A 25,921-nucleotide genomic window follows, 5' to 3' on the forward strand; every position below is an offset into this window, starting at 1 on the left:
CTTGAGTTTATACTGACCTCAGAAATGGCAAAAAGTGTTGAACGTATACTGACCTCAATGATGGTAGGAAGTTCTTACTCTTACCTAGGTAAGAAAAACTTGACACTCACCTCATTGATGGTAGGAAGACCTTACACTCACCTCATTGATGGTAGGAAGACCTTACACTCACCTCATTGATGGTAGGAAGACCTTATACTCACCTAATTGATGGTAGGAAGACCTTAAACTCACCTTAGTTATGGTAGGAAGACCTTACACTCAACTCGGTGATGGTAGGAAGACCTTACACTCAACTCGGTGATGGTAGGAAGACCTTACACTCAACTCGGTGATGGTAGGAAGACCTTACACTCAACTCGGTGATGGTAGGAAGACCTTACACTTACCTCGGTGATGGTAGGAAGACCTTACACTCAACTCGGTGATGGTAGGAAGACCTTACACTTACCTCGGTGGTGGTAGGAAGACCTTACACTCAACTCGGTGATGGTAGGAAGACCTTACACTCAACTCGGTGGTGGTAGGAAGACCTTACACTCAACTCGGTGATGGTAGGAAGACCTTACACTCAACTCGGTGATGGTAGGAAGACCTTACACTCAACTCGGTGATGGTAGGAAGACCTTACACTCAACTCGGTGATGGTAGGAAGACCTTACACTCAACTCGGTGATGGTAGGAAGACCTTACACTCAACTCGGTGATGGTAGGAAGACCTTACACTCAACTCGGTGATGGTAGGAAGACCTTACACTTACCTCGGTGGTGGTAGGAAGACCTTACACTGAACTCGGTGATGGTAGGAAGACCTTACACTCAACTCGGTGGTGGTAGGAAGACCTTACACTCAACTCGGTGATGGTAGGTGCAATAAAATAAATCTTGCACTCATCTTAGTGATGGCAGGAAGCAGTTAAAATCACCTCAGTGATAGCAGCTGCAATAAAGTTAGACTTACACTCACCTCAGTGATAGCAGCTGCAATAAAGTTAGACTTACACTCATCTCAGTGATAGTAGCTGCAGTAAAGTTAGTCTTACACTCACCTCAGTGATAGCCGCAATAAAGTTAGACTTACTCTCATCTCAGTGATAGTACCTGCAGTGAAGTTAGTCATACACTCACCTCAGTGACAGCAACTACAATAAAGTTAGCCTAACACTCACCTCAGTGATAGCAGCTGCAATAAAATTAGACTTACACTCACCTCAGTGATAGTATCTGCAGTAAAGTTAGTCTTACACTCACCTTAGTGATAGCAGCTGCAATAAAGTGAAACTTACACTCATCTCAGCGATAGTACCTGCAATAAAGTTAGTCTTACACTCACTTCAATGAAAGCAGCTACAATAAAGTTAGCCTTAGACTCGCCTCAGTGACAGTAGCTGCAATAAAGTTAGCCTTAGACTCGCCTCAGTGACAGTAGCTGCAATAAAGTTAGCCTTAGATTCACCTCGGTGATAGTAGCTGTAATAAAGTTAGCCTTAGACTCACCTCAGTGATGGTAGTCTTGGATGGAGCTCTGACGAAGTCGACCCTACACTCATACCTCCCAGCGTCATGCAAGGTGGCGTCCTGTATCACCATACGTGCTGGCGGCTGCGGGTGAAACCGAGTGCGCTTAGCCATCGATTGATCCCGTGGCGTGTGCTGCCGGTAGCCCAGGGAAGTGTTGCGTGCGTCGTAGCTGCGGGAGAGAGAACGAGCGAGTGTGTATGAGTGGTTTGGGTGCGTGAGTGCGTACAGGGGGCGGTTGTGTGAGTGAAGGGAGTGTGTGTGTGTGTGTGTGTGTGTGTGTGTGTGTGTGTGTGTGTGTGTGTGTGTGTGTGTGTGTGTGTGTGTGTGTGTGTGTGTGTGTGTGTGTGAGTGTGTGTGCGCGCGCGTGGAAGTGAGACAGTGACCGAATGAGATACTGACTTGAGCGAAGAAGTGAGTGAGGTAGTGAGTGGATGAGAGTGTGAAACCGATGAGGGAGAGAGAAAGGGAGAAGGAAGTGAAGGGGGTTGAAAAAGCTGAGTCTGAGAAGCAGGAGAAAAAGTTTTGTCAGATAACAAGAAGCATGTGTATGTTGGAGAGAGAGAGAGAGAGAGAGAGAGAGAGAGATGAAAGAGAGTACGTAAACTCCACACACACACACACACACACACACACACACACACACACACACACACACACACACACACACACACACACACACACATACACACACACTCTTGGAAGTTAAGACTCAGATGAGTCACAGGGATGTTAGGAAGCAGTTCTTCAGTTATAGAGTGGTCAGGAAGTGAAACAGTCTGGCGAGCGATGTAGTGGAGGCAGGTACCATACATAGCTTTAAGACGTGGTATGATATAGCTCATGGAGCAGGGAGAGAGAGGACCTAGTAGCGTTCATTGAAGAGGCGGGGCCAGAAGCTGAGTCTCGACCGCTGCAACTACAATTAGGTGAGTACACACACACACACACACACACACACACACACACACAAAGACGGAGAGGTGGGGCACACCACCAAGTGCTGGACACAGTACACACAACCGAGGAAGAAGTGAAGAGGCTTCTGAATGAGCTAGATACCTCAAAGGCAATGGGGCCGGATAACATCTCTCCATGGGTCCTGAGAGAGGGAGCAGAGGCGCTATGTGTACCCCTAACAACAATATTCAATACATCTATCGAAACAGGGAGATTGCCTGAGGCATGGAAGACAGCAAATGTAGTCCCAATCTTTAAAAAAGGAGACAGACATGAAGCATTAAACTACAGACCAGTGTCACTGACATGTATAGTATGCAAAATCATGGAGAAGATTATCAGGAGAAGAGTGGTGGAACACCTAGAAAGGAATGATCTCATCAACAGCAGCCAACATGGTTTCAGGGACGGGAAATCCTGTGTCACAAACCTACTGGAGTTCTATGACATGGTGACAGCAGTACGACAAGAGAGAGAGAGGGGTGGGTTGATTGCATTTTCTTGGAATGCAAGAAGGCGTTTGACACAGTTCCACACAAGAGATTAGTGCAAAAATTGGAGGACCAAGCAGGGATAACAGGGAAGGCACTACAATGGATCAGGGAATACTTGTCAGGAAGACAGCAGCGAGTCATGGTACGTGGCGAGGTGTCAGAGTGGGCACCTGTGACCAGCGGGGTCCCACAGGGGCCAGTCCTAGGACCAGTGCTATTTGTGGTATTTGTGAACGATATGACGGATGGAATAGACTCCGAAGTGTCCCTGTTTGCAGATGACGTGAAGTTGATGAGAAGAATTCATTCGATCGAAGACCAGGCAGAACTACAAAGGGATCTGGAAAGGCTGCAGACCTGGTCCAGCAATTGGCTCCTGGAGTTCAACCCCACTAAGTGCAAAGTCATGAAGATTGGGGAAGGGCAAAGAAAACCGCAGACGGAGTACAGTCTAGGGGGCCAGAGACTACAAACCTCACTCAAGGAAAAGGATCTTGGGGTGAGGATAACACCAAGCACATCTCCTGAAGCGCACATCAACCAAATAACTGCTGCAGCATATGGGCGCCTAGCAAACCTCAGAACAGCATTCCGACATCTTAATAAGGAATCGTTCAGGACCCTGTACACCGTGTACGTTAGGCCCATATTGGAGTATGCGGCACCAGTTTGAAACCCACACCTAGCCAACCACGTAAAGAAACTAGAGAAAGTGCAAAGGTTTGCAACAAGACTAGTCCCAGAACTAAGAGGTATGTCCTACGAGGAGAGGTTAAGGGAAATCAACCTGACGACACTGGAGGACAGGAGAGATAGGGAGGACATGATAACGACATACAAAATACTGAGAGGAATTGACAAAGTGGACAAAGACAGGATGTTCCAGAGATGGGACACAGCAACAAGGGGACACAGTTGGAAGTTGAAGACACAGATGAATCACAAGGATGTTAGGAAGTATTTCTTCAGCCACAGAGTAGTCAGGAAGTGGAATAGTTTGGAAAGCGATGTAGTGGAGGCAAGATCCATACATAGCTTTAAGCAGAGGTATGATAAAGCTCACGGTTCAGGGAGAGTGACCTAGTGGCGACCAGTGAAGAGGCGGGGCCAGGAGCTTGGACTCGACCCCTGCAACCTCAACTAGGTGAGTACAACTAGGTGAGTACACACACACGCACAACAATAAAACATTCAGTATTCACTGCCTCAGGAAGAGCAATCTTAAAATCTGCAAACACTCCGTTCATCATTTAACTTGGTATAGATTTCTACATAACTCGTAGAATCTATAATTCCTCTCTTGTAGAATCTATTATCCATCGAAATAAATAAGATCTATTGAATACCACAAACATTTAAAAAAATGAGATTTTTTTTTAATGTACGACAAATGGCTTAATCCATTATGGATTTATTCGTGAAATAAACCCTTAACTGAAAAAAAAAGTTTACCCAAACTCACTCCTCTGCAAAGAACGTTCATCGTTGAATAAAAAATATCTCAATCATTGTTATACATCTGTCGTGAATTTTTCATGGGGATTTTTATGTATTGTTGAAGCTGCATGAATCTTTGAGTGTCACCCAGGTGCGCTGTACCCTGTTAATATTCAATCTGAAAAGATCTATGACATTATTCTGAGAGAATCGTTTTTTCTTTTTTTTTCTTTTAGGAATTTCCATAATTGTAACACATCGGCCGTCTCCCACTGAGGTCGGGTGACCCGATAAACAAGAAACGAAAGATCTTTCTTCTTTTTGAATTTAGTGATGTATACAGGAGAAGGGGTTACTAGCCCCTTGCTCCCGGCATTTTAGTCGCCTCTTACGACACGCATGGCTTACGGAGGAAGGGTTCTTCTCCACTTACCCATGGAGGCTTCATATTTTATTGTTATTAATATTTTATTATTGGTACTTTTCTTCATCATCATCATCGTCATCTTATTATTATTATTATTATTATTATTATTATTATTATTATTATTATTATTATTATTATTGGAAATAAATGGTATAAAATACCGACACAATGGAAAAATAAACACATATCCAGTATAATGTGATCCTTTATTGACAACGTTTCGCCCACACAGTGGGCTTTTTCAAGTCACAAACAGATCTGTTTGTGGCTTGAAAAAGCCCACTGTGTGGGCGAAACGTTGTCAATAAAGGATCACATTATACTGCATATGTGTTTATATTTCCATTATTATTATTATTATTATTATTTGTTACATATGAGTAAACTGGGGAACACACTAACTTTCCTGTTTAAATCGAAAATGCTTCTATATGTTTTTTTTTTTTAAGTACAAAACGCAGAGAACTATAGTACTATCTTGGGAAACATTAAATAACTTTTTCCATCTCAAATAATCCGCACTCAGAGAGGTAACTTAAAATATAAAAGGCACAATACCGTGACTGGAACAATACACGAATAACCCGCACGACGTCATAAGCTCCTCTCTCTTATTATGCGGGTTATTTGTGAAGCGTAACTTAAAGACGATGTTTCGGCCCGTACTGGACCATTATCAGCAGCGACTTGATAATGGTCTAGAATGAATGGAATCGTCAGTTAAAGTTTTCCTGAGGTGCGGGTTATAGGTGAATAGTTCTCAGTGGTGAGATTTCAGTCTTTCTCACCCTGAGTTATGTCCTAGGAGAAGGAAAGGCAAGAATCGTAAGGGGAAGCTCAGATGATAACGCTATAAAGTGAAGCGACCACAGGATCGTTATTGTTACTGTTATTTTATGCTCTAAAACCCGTGTGGGGATCGTTCAGCGCGAGGAGTAGTAGTGGAAGGCTCGATCTGACATCCTTTAATCACTTCGAGATATGCATGTAGATAGAATGGCATAATAAAGTTTATTTGTATAGATCTGTGAATAAAAAGGATATTAATATTTAACCTTCAGGATTCGGAATGAACTACCTTTTAAAGTTTTATATAACTAACAACTACTGAAAAATTTAACTCTTCTACGTGAATATCATAATAATAATAATAATAATAATAATAATAATAATAATAATAATAATAATAATAATAATAATAATAATACTAATAATAATAATAATAATAATAATAATAATAATAATAAAGTAATTATAATAATTATTATAATAATTATAACAGCCTGAAAGCAGGATCTTTCAATACAATATTGTGAAAATTGTTCAACAAGAGAGTTGTTATTGTCCGGTCATCACAGTTTATGACTGACTGACATAAATATTTAGAATTAATGGAGACATTATTAATGCGTTTTACAACACTGGGCGCCCCACAATCTATTGGCCAGAGGTTCACACCAATATATTTCTTCCTCCGCACAATGTTACAACTTTCTCTCTTTTTCGTGTATCTATATATATATATATATATATATATAAACATATATATATCTATCTATATATATATATATATATATATATATATATATATATATATATATATATATATATATATATATATATACATATATACATATATATATATATATATATATATATATATATATATATATATATATATATATATATATATATATATATATATATATATATATATATGACGTACCGTATAGGTAAAATTGGTTAATTAGTAAGAACTCATTTAAAATTAAGTCCTTTCCAAAATTTTCTCTTATACGTTTAAAGATATGTATTTTTTTCATTTATATTAATGTAATAATTTTGTTCCAAAAAATCTTAGAAAATTAATCGAACCTTATTATAACAAGCGGAATTTAATTTAGCCTAGAATAATAATACCATATACTAAATATTTAATACTGCTAATAATTTAGATGCCACTAGTGAAAGAATTTGGAACAATGTTTTTAGTGCCATAGGTAAATCAGATGAGGAAATTTTTAAATTACGGCGACTTATTACTAAAAATTAATATATATATGCTTTCCACATGAATCTTTTATTCATAAAGGTGAAGCATAGTCTGTTATAGTTAATTAAAAAATAATGATTTGAATGGAGTAATAAAAAGAATTTAAGAAATGTTTTAATCAGCTTTATTATCTCGAAAATGGGCACTAGCTAATTTGTGCAAGTTAATTAGGGCCGCATTCTGCAGTCTTGTGGCCCTTATACGGCTCTCGTGTCGGCATGTTATATACCTTAATGTTAGTGGATGTAAGGCGTTTAAGAGGAACAATCGAAATGTCTAATTATTAATTGACAGTCAGAGTTAGATGAATGTAGGAAGCAAGGAGAAGGCTATCAGTACGTATAAAAAAATAAAAAAAGGTGCAAAACCAATCCTGCAAATTCGATAGCACTCAAGTGTTTGAAAAAAAAAGTGGAAAGTAAGGTTGTCGTGCTTATTCAAGGACCGTCCTCAGCAAGAGCTATAAACATAACTAAGTACATTGAGGGAGTTCAAATGAAATTGTTGAAAAGTTACATGACCTGTACTCATTGTCGTCTCCATGATGGCGTGAGGTCTCTAATGTTTGTCTGGCATGTTCAACGTCAAGTTGGTTTCCATCATAGCTGACTCTACTAGTTTTGTTGTAGTTGCAATTTGTGTGGTGCATTATTTAAAATTTGTCGCAGTCTTGATTGCGAAATAGGAATATCTCGCAAGTTTTGTGTGTTCAGTCTACTCTTCATATCTCCATATGCCTTCGAGCTATTTTAATTTTAATCGCCATGAAATGCTTACAAAAACACTTTAGAGAAATGCAAAATATTGTGGTAATTAATATGAAATACTGGAATTTTTGATAATTTTTTCATAAATTTTGCTTAGCCTCTATATGGCAAACCCTGAGTGTCGTAAATTGCATTATGAACTAATATATTAGGAATGTATTGTGAAAATACTCAATGAATTAATATGCTGCTAATATATTTTTAATTCTAGATCCACGGTACTTCTACTAATGAGGATTTTCAGTAAAGAAAATGCAATGTTTTCTCTGATTTTGTATTCTATTTGATGCCTGGGACCAGGTTTATTGAGGAACGCATAAAAATAATTCCTTATTTGTAATTCAAATGCATTTAAAAAAAAGTATCTATCAACATACTTCGCCCACATTATGCGAGTAATCTAAATATTATGGAGTAAGAAATAAAAGTAGCGTCGTTGTCGCTTTTAGCGGACGTAGAATCGAACCCTCATCACTCCTCGCGCTGAATTCCCATTGAGGTTCAACACTCTATATAAATATATTAACATGGGGTCAAGATATTCGGTAAATATTTCTGCCCGAGAAACAGGAGGAAAAAATATTAGAAATGCTATCTTAATGTTTGTAATCTGGTGGGGAGGAAGTGTTCTCGGCTGTGACGTTATTATAATCATGGGGGAGCGCATGTAGGGGGGAGGGGAGATGGAAGGCATTCAGGTTCAATTCAGATAACTGGAGCATAGATTCAATTCCCTAGATCTAGAGCCCCTCACCCGCGTCAAAGAATCTCCCTTTAGGGGTCTCGGCTGTGAGTCCTCCCTAACACAGACTCAAACCCTGTTTGATTTGCTACGTAAACATTACCAGTGAACACCTCATCCAACTCTCCCACTCTCTCATTAATGCATACGTACACATCTCATCTAACTCTCCCACTCTCTCATTAATTCATACGAACACATCCCATCTAACTCTCCCACTCTCTCATTAATTCATACGAACACATCCCATCTAACTCTCTCACTCTCTCAATGCATACGAACACATCTCATCCAACTCTCCCACTTTCTCATTAATGCATACGAACACATCTCATGCAACTCTCCCACTCTCTCATTAATTCATACGAACACATCCCATCTAACTCTCACTCTCTCATTAATACATACGAACACATCTCATCCAACTTTATTATCAATTTACTGGAGTACCGCACCCAACTAACTCATCAGTGCATTCGAACGCCTCATCCAACTCTACTGTCATTAATCAGTAAGAGATATATATATAGAGCGGAAAGTTGGTTAACTCTCATTTCCAGGTGTAACTCTGTACAGGACAATCATTCATAGATATTTATGGCTGCAAAAAAAAAGTTTAATTGCTAAGCTGAGTTGCTACGCCATTACAGTCATGTTATGTGATGAAGAGTAGTGTTATGCGATTACACAGTCATATCTGAATTAAAGGGTCATTTTGTGTGATTACAGCCACTTGAAGAGGGTGCACAATAGTGCTATGGTAATTGAAACTCTAGTTATGTGACTGCGAAGTTATTTTATGTGATTGCAGAGTCGTGGCATGTGATCGCGCATTCATTTTTATGTTATTACAAAGTCACGTGTTTGTGATTTAAGTCTTATTTCGTTACATAGTTATTTTAAGTGATCAAAATCATATGCCTGCTTTTCACAAAGGGAACGGGATTATAGAGGAAAATATAATTTCCTTGACGAGTTATAGTAATACAATTTTGTGTAAGTACGGGGTCATAGGGTGTAATTACGTATTTTACGTATTTGCGGTTACAGGAGTAGAGTTACTAGTCTGGGCACTCCATCTTAATTATTATTATTATTATTATTATTATTATTATTATTATTATTATTATTATTATTATTATTATTATTATTATTATTATTATTATAATTATTATTCTCCGCAATTTCGTTTTTCTTCCTCAGGATGCGACCCACAGCATTTGGCTCACGGAACCAGGTATGACTTGAGATGAGATTAGTTGTGGTGGGATTTAAATCTTGTGATTTGGTTACAGAGTACTATTTACTCTTATGAGTGTAACACTGCACATAATTCGTTTTCACATGGACATAGTACAAGTACACATGCACACATTATGTTTACACATGAACACAGTGAACGTATACAGTCACACAATGCACGAAAATATGCAGCAAAGAAGTCACGTGCACAAAGGAATGCACACAATGCACACACATACACAATGCACCTGCAGAAACAAATAATACACGTACACACACGCTCACAATACAGGTACAACACACACACAACTCACACGATACACACAAATCATACACGTGCGCAGTACCTGCATACACTACTAGCATACACACACACACACACACACACACACACACACACACACACACACACACACACACACACACACACACACACACACACACACACACACACACACACAACTTGTCCGGTGTGGAACTTTTCAAACATTCACCTCACACATCTCTGATAAATGACGATGGATGAATCAGGGTAGATCGAGGCTCGAGCTGAGTCACCATAATAGATCCTCTACCTAGTTCAGAAAATATGGGTACAGGTCATTCGAGGGGTAGTTGGTGATGCATTCTCTCTCTCTCTCTCTCTCTCTCTCTCTCTCTCTCTCTCTCTCTCTCTCTCTCTCTCTCTCTCTCTCTCTCTCTCTCTCTCTCTCTCTCTCTCTCTCTTATCATCTCAACACTTGGAAGATATTTTTACGCTGTCATCACTTAACACGAGACACAAGATCAAAATTTAAATCGACAATTTATTTTTTCATAAGTGATTTTTGTCACTCTCGTCGCGTCATGACATTTTATAAGATCCAATTTTTAGTACATAATTTCCATATCAGTTTTGTTTATAAATGAGTTTCCTGTGAGACGAACCAGAGTTTCGACAGGAACCTGACACCTGCAAAAAATATTTTTTTTTTTTGTGTTAGTTTGACTATTTATTAAGAATTTTTTTTAAGTGTCTGTTCAGGCGTCTTCTGCAAACTGAACTCTTTTCTTAGTGTCTTGTTGGAACTGATTCAATCTTTGAAAGTTCCAAAGGTGAACTCCTCGATATTATTGCTCAGTCTTGCCTAGATTTTCCCGCTTTAGCCTGGCCGGTTGGTTAGCAAATCGAAAATCTGGCTTCAGCCTCTCGATGCGCCAGTGAACGACCTGCGCTGATTTAGCGCCTCAAACGAAGGAATTATAACATAGGGGAGCAATGTGGCAGATGTTGCAAGTGTATGGTGTAGGAGGTAGGTTACTGAAAGCAGTGAAGAGTTTTTACGAGGATAGTGAGGCTCAAGTTAGAGTATGTAGGAAAGAGGGAAATTTTTTCCCAGTAAAAGTAGGCCTTAGACAAGGATGTGTGATGTCACCGTGGTTGTTTAATGTATTTATAGATGGGGTTGTAAGAGAAGTAAATGCGAGGGTCTTGGCAAGAGGCGTGGAGTTAAAAGATAAAGAATCACACACAAAGTGGGAGTTGTCACAGCTGCTCTTTGCTGATGACACTGTGCTCTTGGGAGATTCTGAAGAGAAGCTGCAGAGATTGGTGGATGAATTTGGTAGGGTGTGCAAAAGAAGAAAATTAAAGGTGAATACAGGAAAGAGTAAGGTTATGAGGATAACAAAAAGATTAGGTGATGAAAGATTGAATATCAGATTGGAGGAGAGAGTATGGAGGAGGTGAACGTATTCAGATATTTGGGAGTGGACGTGTCAGCGGATGGGTCTATGAAAGATGAGGTGAATCATAGAATTGATGAGGAAAAGAGTGAGTGGTGCACTTAGGAGTCTGTGGAGACAGAGAACTTTGTCCTTGGAGGCAAAGAGGGAATGTATGAGAGTATAGTTTTACCAACACTCTTATATGGGTGTGAAGCATGGGTGATGAATGTTGCAGCGAGGAGAAGGCTGGAGGCAGTGGAGATGTCATGTCTGAGGGCAATGTGTGGTGTGAATATAATGCAGAGAATTCGTAGTTTGGAAGTTAGGAGGAGGTGCGGATTCCAAAACTGTTGTCCAGAGGGCTGAGGAAGGGTTGTTGAGGTGGTTCGGACATGTAGAGAGAATGGAGCGAAACAGAATGACTTCAAGAGTGTATCAGTCTGTAGTGGAAGGAAGGCGGGTAGGGGTCGGCCTAGGAAGGGTTGGAGGGAGGGGAAAGGAGGTTTTGTGTGCGAGGGGCTTGGACTTCCAGCAGGCATGCGTGAGCGTGTTTGATAGGAGTGAATGGAGACAAATGGTTTTAATACTTGACGTGCTGTTGGAGTGTGAGCAAAGTAACATTTATGAAGGGATTCAGGGAAACCGGCAGGCCGGACTTGAGTCCTGGAGATGGGAAGTACAGTGCCTGCACTCTGAAGGAGGGGTGTTAATGTTGCAGTTTAAAAACTGTAGTGTAAAGCACCCTTCTGGCAAGACAGTGATGGAGTGAATGATGGTGAAAGTTTTTCTTTTTCGCGCCACCCTGCCTTGGTGGGAATCGGCCAGTGTGATAATAAAAAAAAAATTGTTTTCATGTATGATATTTCTTAAATTTCTCCCAGTTTGCTAATTGTAAAATTGTCTCTGTTGTCTTACTGTCAAACAATTCCTTACTTGTCTTCGAATTAAACTCCTTTTGTTATCCTGTTAAAATGTCCCTCTTTTGTTTTCCATCTGTGCTACACTTGCAGTCCTCACAGTAATATAATAACATTTATCATACGTATGAAATAGTTCAAAATATACTCTACGTATTCTATGAAATACTGTAACATATATACGAGGTATACTACGAAGTACAGTATGTATATGGTAGTTTATGAGATACTGCAGTATATACGATAAATACTCTTTGCAATATTGCAAAATACAGCTCTCATTTTCTACGAAATACTGTATTACAGAGAATACATGCTCAGATACAGCGCTCTATACACAGAGCCGCCGTGTACATCCGTGCCGACTGATAAACACGTTTGCATGAAACTATCAATCACGTCTCAACCAGCGTTCAAATTTACTAAATAATTTCTAAAAGGCATATTCAAAATGTTCCAAAAACCAAAGCCAGGTGAAATTTTTTTTAAGAAACTTTGCACCAAGTCCATTGCCCCCCATCCCGCCAAAAAAAAAAAGTGAAGAGTAGTAGCCTTTTTCGAGTCATGAGTGGGAGCCTCGAACTGGTGATTTCAGATGACTGATAAAAGAAAGCTACCACTGCGCCATGGATGTTCAGAGGATCCCTAACTAGATACCTCACCTTCAAGGTGTGAGAGAATTGATGCTGGTGGAGGGTTCTTGATCTAAAGAATTCGAGCAACCCTCCCGGTCTTTGGGTCAAACCTGATTACCTCCTATTCCCCCATGGCGCTGTTTGACCTCTATGGGTTTAGCTCTTCCCTTTTAATATTATAATAATACTAATGCTACTATTAATAAAAAAAATAATAGCAATAACAACAACAACAACAACAACAATAATAATAATAATAATAATAATAATAATAATAATAATAATAATAATAATAATAATAAACCATACCCCGGCCGGGATTGAACCCGCGGTCAGAGAGTCTCAAAAACTCCAGCCCGTCGCATTAGCAATAATAATAATAATAATAAAATTCGTCATAAAGTCGTTTTTGCCAGAAATATAGGGAAGCGATGCAGCCTTTGTTTAGAATACCCATAAGGCTATCCATTTCAAGGCGCGATGGGGATGGGGGGAGAGGGGAAAGGACGGTGGGTGGTGTAGAGGGAAGAGGAGAAAATACACACAAGCTCAAATGCGACGATATATATAAGGTAGATATCTATTTCCCGGTTTATACTCGTTGTTCGTAATTTGAGAGACGTTCAGATATTTCCATTTTCCCGGTGAGCTTCGGTTCAACGATCGACTGAGAGATTCTTTGGGACAGAGGCTGCGATATTGTTTGCAAGGGAAATGTATTGTATTCAACGAGTGACTGACAAGTTTTGCACGGAGAGTGAACGATTTCTTTCGTACGCTGCACAGCGAACTCTCTGTTAAACTGGACAGTGAAAACGGTATAGGATACAGTGGGAACAACATAGTATAAAATATAGTGAAAATTTATCAAAGTTTAAGACACAGTGGAAACTCTACAAGGCATTTGGAACAATGAAAACTTTTGCTTCGTATGAGAGGCAATGGAAACTCTGCATTGTATGGGAGACAGTAAACGCCTTGGTAAACGAGACAATCTTCTGGATAACGAAACAGTGAACGCTCTTTCTAGTAAACGAGTCAGCTAATGCTCTTGTCAACGAGACGATAAACAACCTGTCTAATAAAATACAAGATCCTTTGGACTCTTTTCAGAAGAAAAAATAACACTTGCGTTCTCTTGCACGTCGAAAGAAACAGAAAAAAACAAGAAAGCATTTCTGGGTCTTACAGTTTGCTTACTTTGGAGAATAAACCCACTCTCACCCCAGTGCCCACTTTGGCTAATGAAACCCACTACCACACTACGCTCTGTGGATATTATACCTCGACTACAGTGCTCCCATCGGATACAGTGGGATCAAGCTCTACACTGAGCGAAACGTTACCCCAGTACGAAATTTCTTGTTTCCTGCGACTTGTCCTTCAACCGTTTCCACAGTTGGTTTTTGTATGTAGCATATTCTTGTAACTATTTTGGATTAAAAATGTGCAAAATATTCTCTGATAATTCCCATTATATTTTATGTTAAATCTTACCACCAACAATTGGATGGAAGCTATGCAAAGAAGTTAATTAAGAACAAGGGAAGGAAGGAAGAGAAGAAGAAGAAGAAGAGGAGGAGGAGGAGGAGGAGGAGGAGGAGGATGAGGAGGATGAGGAGAAGGAGGAGGAGGAGGAGGAGGAGGAGGAGGAGGAAGAGGAGGGTGTAGAATTTGATCAAAACCAGTTAATTAAGAAGACGAAGAAGGAAGAGGGAAAAAGCGTAGAATTGGAACAAAAAAAAAAGATGAAGAAGAAAGAGAAAAACAAGTGTGGAATTGGAGCAAAGGCAACTAATTTACATAGTGTGGATTTGCTGCACCACAGAGGACGGATTACCAATACTAAACACAGGGTTGAGTTGTATATACAAACACAGACCACACTGTTTTTCCTCTTTCCATGCGATGTTTCTATTGTTTTGTCATTTGTTTGTTTTTGTTCGGACTTTCATGCAACTTTTTTGCAAATATTCAACTCTAGCCTTTGTCAATATTTTGGCGCAGATTAATATTCTTGTCTTCATTATATTCCTTAATTTATTCCATAAATTGTTTTGTAATTGTTTTTACAATAATTTGGTTTAAATTATTCCCTCTGCTACTGTTTTGGGTGGTTGGTAAATTAGGTTTCAAGCCTGTCGACTACATGAGGGTTATTAAGGCCACATATATAATCTCACATATATAATTCCTAAACTAGTGATTAAAGTAAACTCTGAGTGTATGACCTTTAAGAGAAATACACTTCACTGTGTATGTCTCTAGCTTATCACTGCCTTTTCCTCATTATTTTTTTTATGTTCCGGTATTTATTAATTCTCTTATTTCATGCAATTATTTTTTTCTGCTTTTGTTTTCATTATTTCCTCTATGTTTTATTATTTTTTATTTTACTTTTATTAATTTCATCTTTTATTTTACCAAGGTTTTGATTTCATTATTTTTTTGTATTTCTAATAATTCTTGACTCTTATTTTTGATTGATTATTCTTGTGTTATTTATTTTATTATTGGCAAGAAAGGAGGCCTCTACCCCCTGCACACACACACACACACACACACACATACACAGAAATTAGGCACTAAACTACAGACCTGTGTCTCTGACATGTATTGTGTGCAAAGTCATGGAGAAGAGCATCAGGAGGAGAGTGGTGCAACACCTGGAACGGAACAAGATTATAAATGAAACCCAGCATGGGTTCATGGAAGGCAAATCCTGTGTCACAAACCTCCTGGAGATTTATGACAAGATAACAGAAGTAAGACACGAGATAGAGGGGTGGGTTGATTGCGTTTTCCTAGACTGCAGGAAGGCCTTTGACACAGTTCCCCACAAGAGATCAGTGCAGAAGCTGGAGGATCAGGCGCATATAACAGGGACGACATTGCAATGGATCAGGGAATACCTGACAGGGAGGCAGCAACGAGTCATGGTACGTGAAGAGGTATCACAGTGGGCGCCTGTGACGAGCGGGGTCCCACAGGGGTCAGTTCTAGGACCAGTGCTATTTTTGATATATGCGAACGACATGATGGAAGGAATAGACTCTGAAGTGTCTCTATTCGCAGATGATGTGAAGTTGATGAGAAGAATTAAATCGGATGAGGATGAGGCAGAACTGCAAAGAGACCTGGACAGGCTGGACATGTGGTCCAGAAACTGGCTTCTCGAATTCAATCCTGCCAAATGCAAAGTCATGAAGATTGGGGAGGGGCAAAGAAGACCGCAGACAGAGTATAGGCTAGGTGGACAAAGACTGCAGACCTCACTCAGGGAGAAAGACCTTGGGGTGACCATAACACCGAGCACATCACCGGAGGCACATATTAACCAAATAACTGCTGCAGCATACGGGCTCCTGGTATACCTGAGAATAGCGTTCCGATACCTTAATAAGGAATCGTTCAAGACACTGTACACTGTGTATGTTAGGCCCATACTGGAGCATGCAGCACCAGTCTGGAACCCACACCTGGTCAAGCACGTCAAGAAGTTAGAGAAAGTACAAAGGTTTGCAACAAGGCTAGTCCCAGAGCTCAGGGTAATGTCGTACGAGGAAAGGTTGAGGGAAATCGGACTGACGACACTGGAGGACAGAAGGGTCAGGGAAGACATGATAACGACATACAAGATACTGCGGGGAATAGACAAGGTGGACAGAGATAGGATGTTCCAGAGAGGGGACACAGAAACAAGAGGTCACAACTGGAAGCTGAAGACTCAGACGAGTCACAGGGACGTTAGGAAGTATTTCTTCAGTCATTGAGTCGTCAGGAAGTGGAATAGCCTAGCAAGTGAAGTAGTGGAGGCAGGAACCATACATAGTTTTAAGAAGAGGTATGACAAAGCTCAGGAAGCAGAGAGGGAGAGGACCTAGTAGCGATCAGTGAAGAGGCGGGGCCAGGAGCTGAGTATCGACCCCTGCAACCACAATTAGGTGAGTACACACACACACACACAGTGAACCATAACTAAGATTCATAATAAGTCAGTGGATAAGAAACAATTGCCAGAAATCCGGAAGACAACGAATTATGCCCCTCTATTTAAAAGAGAACAGAAAAGGCGTTGAACTGCAGCAAATTTCTCTGACATGCATACCTTTGCAAGGTAATGAAGAAAATTATCAGAGAGAGAGGAGGCAGAATACTTAGAGAAATGGCTTCATAAGTAATAACCAGCATGGGTTTACAGATGATAAATCTCGTCTTCTCTGACAAAGTAATAAATGAGAGACAGGAGAGAGAGAGAGAAAGGGAGCGAACGGTGGATGTTATTTTTGTAAACTGAAAGTAAAAGATTAATACTGTATTTCACAAGAGGCTGGGCAAAAACGAAGTACGGACGGGAATAACAGGGAATGTACTCCGATGGATCATAAAAAGTAGCTTAGGGAAGGTAGCCAAGAGCGACTGTCAGGGAAGAAAAGTCTGAATCACAAAGAGCAATTAACGGGGTCCCGCAAGGATCGGTATTAGGACCAGTACTGTTTCTGGTTTATGTTAATGACATCCCATTAACATAAAGTGATGATGTATAGCTAATGAGGAGAATAAAAACAAATGAGAACTTGGAAAGGCTCCACGGGGATCTGAAAGAATTGCAAGAGTGGTAAGAAAGTTGGTTGTTTGAATTTAACTCCAGTAAATGCAAGATCATGAAGACTGGGGATGGAGGAAGAAGACAAGACACGGGGTGTAGTCTTGGAGGACAGAGACTGCAGGTTTCACTCAAATGAAAGACTTAGGGGTGAGCATAATGCCTAGAATATCACCAGAGGCTCGTATCAGCCAAATACTCTCCGCAGCCATTACGCGTTTGGTAAATCTAAAGGTAACTTTCATGAATCTAAACAGTCATTCTGGGACCTTTATGCAACATATGTCAGACGCACCTTGGAGTATGCAGCACCAGTATGGAGCCCACATTTGAAGAAACATGTTAAGAAACTGAAGAAAGTGCAGAAGTATGCAACGAGGCTTGTACCTGAGCTAATAGATACGAGTTGCCTTAAGAGGCTAACGGAGATGAATTTAACGGCATAGGAGAACAGAAGAACCAGTGGAGACATAATGGACAAAATACTTAAAACTGCTGATAGGGTAGACAAGGACAGGTTGTTTAAGAAGTGAGAAACGGGAACTCAGGGACACATTTGGAATTTAAAGACAAAACAGAAGTACAGGTATGTCAGGAAGTATTCCTTCAGTCACTGAGTGGTCTGGAATAGGAATTATTTCGATGAAGAAGTAGTGGAGGTAGGCTACATACATAGTTTTAGGAACAGATACGATAGCGGTCAGGAGGCTACGGGGGAGCGAATCTGGCAAACGGCAAGAGGGAGGACCAGGATCTGGAAATCGACACCTAAAACCACAAAAAGGTGAATACACACACAGAAAATAACATACCATAGGTCATAAAATTCGGATATGACAGCACCCTGACTGGAAAATACATACTCACTTTATTTTTATTATATATATATATATATATATATATATATATATATATATATATATATATATATATATATATATATATATATATTATATATATATATATATATATATATATATATATATGTCATAATATGTAAAACTGGTCAATTAGCAAGAACTCATTTAAATTTAACTCCTTTCTAAAATTTTCTCTTACAGGTTTAAAGATATATTTTTCATTATTGTTGATGTAAAATTTATAATTTTTCAATAGGAACTTAGAAAACTTACTAACCTTATTATAACAAGAACAATTTATTTTAGCCTAACCGAACTAAATATATTTTAGATTTGCTACAATAATTCAATACTAAACAAACACAGTGAAATATATTTTTTCGTTAGTTCAGAATGATTTTGGCAATATTGCATCACAAATTTTCGCTTGTCCTATATGGCAAGTACGTTGCTATTTAAGCCAAGATCGCAAGTTCTGCCTATTGCATGACATATATATATATATATATATATATATATATATATATATATATATATATATATATATATATATATATATATATATATATACTATATATATATATATATATATATATATATATATATATATATATATATATATATATATATATATATATATATATATATATAGGGAAGTGCCACCTCTATAGCTGGAATGGGGACCCTCATCCTCAGAGAAGACAATAAACGTACCTCAGGGAAAACTCAAGGTTCTCCCCGGAGCTGTTTGAATATTTTCTTCTCCTACCACCCCCTATATTTATATTCTATATATATATATATATATATATATATATATTTATTTATACTGGAAAGAGAGACGTACTGTGGTAATGCGTCAGTATATAACGGTATTTTGATCAGTATATAACGGTATTTTGAGTATGATGGATAGGTTCAGGGCCACAAAATTTAACGAATCCCGTAAGATATCACTCTGAATATTTTAAACCCGTGTGTTGACTCTGGGATGAAAGTGCCTCGTGAAAGGTGAAACGCAAAAGTGATTCGTACGTCTCAGTAAGATCTACTGAAGAGGGTCTCTGGCTGAGGCCGATATATACCAGTCTATTTTATCACTGCATCAGTATGCAAAATGACTCAAAACCGACAAATTGTAGTAGTAAACATAGAAACTTTAATTTATACAAAGTTTTCCCACATGAGGCTTTAATAAATACTTTATAAAAAACTCAATGCTTTAAGACTATAAATAAACAGATTTATAAAAAATATCTTTTGATTATCTCTCATTTTCCAGGTGATGATATTTTGTATCGTAAAAATGAGACTGCTGCAGCGAGGATACGAAATATTCTCATGATGACCGAGCCGATAGATAAGAATTACCTCTTGTTCTTGGAACTTTTAGATAATTGCTCTTGGAACCTATTGATTCTTGGGCTTAAAACTTTTAGATACGTGTTCTTTAAACTTGTAGTTACTTGCTTTTAATACCAGTAAATGTATATTCCTGGAACTTTTAGATACTTGCTCAAAAAACTTGTAGTTACTTGTAGATGCATATTCCTGGAACTTTTAGATACTTACTCTTGGAACTTTTGGACACTTTCTTTAAACTTTCATATACTTGTTCTTTGAACTTGTCAGTACTTCTAATATAAATTCGTCACTGCTACTTATTTCTTATTTCTGGAATTTATTTGCAAGCAGAATAGTCTGAGCATTTAATTTAAAGACATTAGTTACTGTTATTTTTTTTAATTATTTAACGTAATAAGCGTCAACAAAATATTTGCGTAATCATTTGTGTTATAGATTTATACAGATAATAATGGCTACGACATTTATTTTGAGTAATTATGGGAAATATTTTATTCAGTTGCGATGTTAAATTTAAAAGTTTCATCAGTTTTCATTCATAGCTTTGTCTGTCTTCCTTCACTCATCTCTCTCTCTCTCTCTCTCTCTCTCTCTCTCTCTCTCTCTTTTCTCTCTCCATTTCTTCTTCTTCATCTTCTGTCTGTCTGTCTGTCTGTCTGTCTGTCTGTCTGTCTGTCTGTCTGTCTGTTTCTCTCTCTCTCTCTCTCTCTCTCTCTCTCTCTCTCTCTCTCTCTACTCATCTCTCCATTTCTTTCCATCTACCTTTCACCTTTCCCTTCTGGTTCCAGCTGGGAAATATTCCCTTTTCTGTATTTCATCAGAGTTTTATAGCTCACAGCAGAGCAGGTGAGACAGCACGTCGCCAAGTTATTAACACTCGAGCAAATATGTTTTTTAAGTCACGCATTCAGACAGCAGCATCTAACCAGCCACAACAACAACTAGCCAGCAACAGTACCTAGCCAGTAACAACACCTAAGAAGCCACAACAGCACCTATCCAGCCAAAACAGCATCTACCTAGCCACTATAATACTAATGGTGGTGGTAGAAGAAGAAGTAACGGTGTTGACTATGGTAGTCATAGCACTGGAGCCCGTCCACCTACACCACTGTGTCTTGTACACACCCATTTAAGTAAGACGAGCAGCTACGGTAGTAACAGTACTAATAAGCAAAGGCAATTTGCAGCCTCATGCCTTCCATCCTGTTCCATTCCCCTGCCTTTTTGGCAAAATGCTTTGGTATATGTTTTTCCCTGCGGTTTCATGCAGTCATTTGCCGGAGGGAGTGGAAAGTGAGGAGAGAGCCTTCTGCTTTACTAGCCTTGCCTTAATCATCTGCATAACAAATAATAGTCTGTAATCTACGTGGAAGCAGATCTATCTGCGAAGATAGATTAGGTGTGGACTTCAAAACATTATTTTGTCCGAAGTATCCATCTCTCTCTCTCTCTCTCTCTCTCTCTCTCTCTCTCTCTCTCTCTCTCTCTCTCTCTCTCTCTCTGTGGAGTGTGCAGTAGGTGAGGTTGGTAGTGGGTTAGGGTTGGTAGTGGGTGGGTTGGTATAAGAGCTACCAAAGTTATTACAGCCAGGTGTATATACACATATCTTCCTTTATTGACCCGCAAGTCAACACGATCCAAGGAATTGCGACTAGCTCAGTAGCACTGCTACCCATGCCACTACCCATACTACCATTTATGCCACGAATCATGCTGCTACCAGTGCCACTATTTATCCATGATACTACCTATGCCATTACGCAGGCATTCACCACTCTTCGCCTCTGAATGACTCAAAGTTTACAGTTGCAAATAAAGAATGATAAATAATAATAATAATAATAATAATTTATTATTATTATTATTATTTATAAAATTATATTATTATTATTATTATTGTTATTATAAAACTACTACTATTACTAACATAACATCCTAAGTCTACGTAATTTAAAAAAAGCAAAAATTCACAAGAAAAACGGAAACCTGTAAAACTTTGGAATCAAAGTTGAGACGACCACAAACATCCAGCGATCAAAACACCACAGATAAAAGGGCAGAAAAATAAAGCTAGTTTTGAGAGAGGAAGAGAGAGAGAGTGAGAGAGAGAAAGAGAGAGAGAGAGAGAGAGAGAGAGAGAGAGAGAGAGAGAGAGAGAGAGAGAGTGAGAGAGAGAGAGAGAGAGAGAGAGAGAGAGAGAGAGAGAGAGGGAGAGAGAGAGAGAGAGAGAGAGAGAGAGAGAGAGAGAGAGAGAGAGTATGGAACACATTCGTAAAGCATAATGATGTCAACGAGATAAAGTCAGTTGATCAAATGAAAATGCTGGCCCACAGATGGCTCCAACTTCATCCTGCTCCCTACTTGTACGTCTCATAACAATAAAAATGCTTTCAAATGAGCTGATGTAGGTAACAGCTCTTATCATGTCAATAAAGTTAGGAATCGTTAACCTGTAAATAGCTTGTCAATAAAGCTAGGGATCCTTAACCTTGTCAAACCCTGTGTAAAAAAAAAGAGAAACTTACGTCATTAACGTGGCTGTGAAATTCTGTGTGAAGCAAAAATTCCTCTTTAACTTGGAGTATGCACCTTTCTCTTGGGCATCCTGATCCCCTACCTTACATTGAACTTCTGGATGAGGTAGGGAATAGCGCATGGCAACAGAAATCAAGTCAAAATTCCTCATAATTAGTTTTGTCACTTCAGAGTCTTCAACAGTGACGAGATGTCAGTGAATTTACAATAGTGTACATGATTAACTCTCTTGTCACATTAAAGACAGATTTCATTATAATTATTCTTATTATTTTATTCAGTAATGCGTTATGCATGTATGGCTAGTTGGTTAATTGGACTTAAAGCATTTAGAGTACACAAGGGTCATTAAGACTGCATATTCAAGTATACTCGCAGTGCTAATACACTGCAATACATCTTGTCTGTATGGATCGTACAACCTTGGAGTGGAAGGCACGCAGAGTGTCAAACTGTCGTAAGACTAACAAGGGTTAGTTACTCGACAGTCCGGCCTCTTGATTACAGAGTGGAGGTGCACGGCCGTGTCGATTACACTTCCAGGTGAGCCACTTACGCTGGTCGATGCATATTAAGTAATTTTCTAACGCTGCCCTGTCAGCTGTGTTATGGAGGGGAGTAATTGATTGTGTGTGTGTGTGTGTGTGTGTGTGTGTGTGTGTGTGTGTGTGTGTGTACTCATCTATGTACTCGTCTATTTTGGTTGCAGGGGTCGATTCATAGCTCCTGGCTTCGCCTCTTCGCTGGCCGTTACTAGCTCCACTCTCTCCCTGCTCCAAGAGCCTTATCGTTTCTCATCCTAAAGCTATGTATAGATCCTGCCTCCACTACTTCACTCTCAAGATTCTTCCACTTTGTGACAACTCCAAGGCTGAAGAAGTACTGTGTGTGTGTGTGTGTGTGTGTGTGTGTGTGTGTGTGTGTGTGTGTGTGTGTGTGTGCGTGTAGTACCTGAATTTTTTCAGGTTCCATTTATGCACTTTCGTCCCTGGTTCGTTCCGTTTTAAGCAGTCCGATTTTGTCAATGTTTCTAGTCTCCTAGCATTTTGTATGTCGTAATCATATCTCCTCTTTTGCTATTTGTCACCTCAGCTGAGTCCAGATACCCGTATTCTCACAGACCCACACTCACCTACACTCTCGTCCAAACTGTCACCCACATATTTTCACTCACATCTGCTGGTGTTATAACTAAAATGCAAAACTTTTGCACATTCTAATGCATAGCAACACTGGTAGACAGCCTGCACACTCCAGCACCAACACTCTGAAAGTACAACTTTCGAGACTGCTGAAAATATACAATGAAAATAAGTAGATTTTGTTTTCCAATTCCATTAACCCTTGGCCAACTTTTAGTGTATATTAGATGGCTGCAAATGCAAGGCGAAAAGCCTGCAGTAGTATTTTTTCCCATTTTTGCTCAGAATATTGTGTTTTTCAATATGTCTATTTAGTTAATAAATGTCACCAATGGAGGTTGTTGAAGAGAAAAATGATTGGTTTGTTTTATATTTAATATTTTAATATATATTATTACTATTTACTTTAAATATTATTATCGTCTTTATTATTATTATTATTATTATTATTATTATTATTATTATTATTATTATTATTATTATTATTGCTAATGATCTTGAGAATAAACGCAATGTTAGCAGAGATTTACACAGTGTATTATAACTGCTTATATTAGTTTCAGAATCAATATAATCGTCAAGACCTTTCTATTTTCTCACTTCTTAAATATATGAGCGTCAGTACCCACTCTGGATGGTAGTCAACAAACCCTCCTCTCCTATGACATCCCTTCTAGACCTCTCTCTGAAGTGTGGTTAACATGCCCTCCGTCTCCATAATGTCTTCTCTGGACCCTTTCTGTAGGGCAGCCAACAAACTTTCCTTATCTTTGAGGTCTTCCTTTGGGGAAAAAAATTTCCACCCACATCAGTCGGTTAACAGTAAGATACCTATTTACTGTTAGATGAAGAGTAGCATCAGGTGTAAGGAGACTTGTCTACAGGCCTACAGCCGATCGGAATTTAACCAGGGTTTCTTGGTAGTGACCTGAAGGTATTTCTTTCCGGACCTTGTATAAATGCCCTTTGCCTTCTCCTGCCAGAGATATTGGTATTGCAGGCGCGGGGACAGGTGCGTCGTTTGTAGATAACAGCGCCATTACAGCTACTCAGCAGCATCTGAGAAACACCATCTGCACCAGCTGCTGCCTCACCTTCGCCACTCTCACAGCCTCGTCTCCACCAGCTGTCTTTTCACCAAATTTCGGTTTTATTCTTTTTAACAAAACTTGGACACTATGTGAGCGGAGAGTTGAATGATTATTTCCCTTCGGCGATATCGTAGTGTGTCGTATTCGACTACATACACGTGCGTTTAAATTGTAAAGGTGTACAGTTAAGGTTACATCCTGCGTGTGACCGACCCACAACTGAAGGTCCTGAAGGAAACATCCTGCGTGTGACATCACCCACATAATGATATCCAGTACGGGCGACATATTGCGTGTGAACTATACTTTATCCTCCGCTTGATCTTGCAAGTGAACGCACTCACGTCAGAACATCCTACAGAGGGAAATGTTCTTCGTATGTGCATGGATCCACATTTGGGCAGCATGCTGGACCCATATCCTACGTGCCAAAGTACACACAGACACACACATACATCACGAGATCCTGTAGGACTGACATTCTACACGTGACCACACACCACATGGGTCTCATCTAACAGACTTCGTTTCTCAAAGGAACTTTGAGGAGAGGAGTAATAAAGTCGGGATAGAGTAGTAAAATAACTTCTTTCTTTGGCTTCTTCGAGATTAATGTATTTTTGACGAGTGCTCCGAAGAGGTCAGTCTGGGGACCTAAATCCCACGATGGCGGAATACTTCAGACGATCGATCCCGGCCCAGTCAGAGGAGTGAAACCCTTTTGGAAAGGATTTTTGGGCATCGTTTTCCGATGGATTCCAAAGAGTTCGTTCTCTCTGATTTGCCGTTAATAATTTATTTTTTACTGCTACCTGAGTACATATAGGAGAGTACACGTGTACGATAAGGCTCTTTGAGCAGAGCGAGAGAGTGGACCTAATAGCGATCAGCGATGAGGCGAGGCCAGGAGCTAAAACTCGACCCCTGCAGCTACAAATAAGGGAGTATAAATAGGTGAGTACACACACACACACACACACACACACACACGTCCTCAGCATACAAGAGGTCCCATAAAGGACTAAGTGTGTGCATACTTGGAGCAATTTAGTAGATAGCAACCAACTTCAGGGCTTTCAAGGAGCACTGAAACGCTTTTAAAGGTAATTTAAAGAGCATTGTCGATCATATAGAGACAATTCAAGATAATTTCGAGGCATTTAAAGAAGTTTCAAGAACGTATGAAGAACTTTACGTGTATTTAAAAAGCTTTCTAGGGCTTTTAATGAAATTTTAAAGGCAATGCAGAGCTTTTAGAGCTAGCAATGCCTTACAGAAATCTCTCCATTGAAGAACATAAGAAAGAAGGAACACTGCAGCAGGCTTATTGACCCATGCGAAGCAGGTCCATGTCATCCTTCGGCTTAGCCCAATGACCCAGCTAGTCAGGTCACTTCCACTTAAGGAAGGAGCACAGCAT

General features: G+C 39.4%; 1 protein-coding gene across 1 annotated transcript in view; it reads right to left on the bottom strand.

Moving 5' to 3' along the window:
* LOC128684340 (uncharacterized) overlaps positions 1-25,921 on the bottom strand; it is a 319,293-nt gene that overhangs the window by 65,559 nt on the left and 227,813 nt on the right. The window contains exon 4 of the mRNA XM_070098229.1: positions 1,498-1,690. Coding sequence (XP_069954330.1) covers positions 1,498-1,690 — 193 coding nt within the window. The remainder of the gene's footprint in view (positions 1-1,497; positions 1,691-25,921) is intronic.

This window comes from Cherax quadricarinatus, chromosome 4, assembly GCF_038502225.1.
Source record: "Cherax quadricarinatus isolate ZL_2023a chromosome 4, ASM3850222v1, whole genome shotgun sequence".
Taxonomy (NCBI): Eukaryota; Metazoa; Arthropoda; class Malacostraca; order Decapoda; family Parastacidae; genus Cherax; species Cherax quadricarinatus.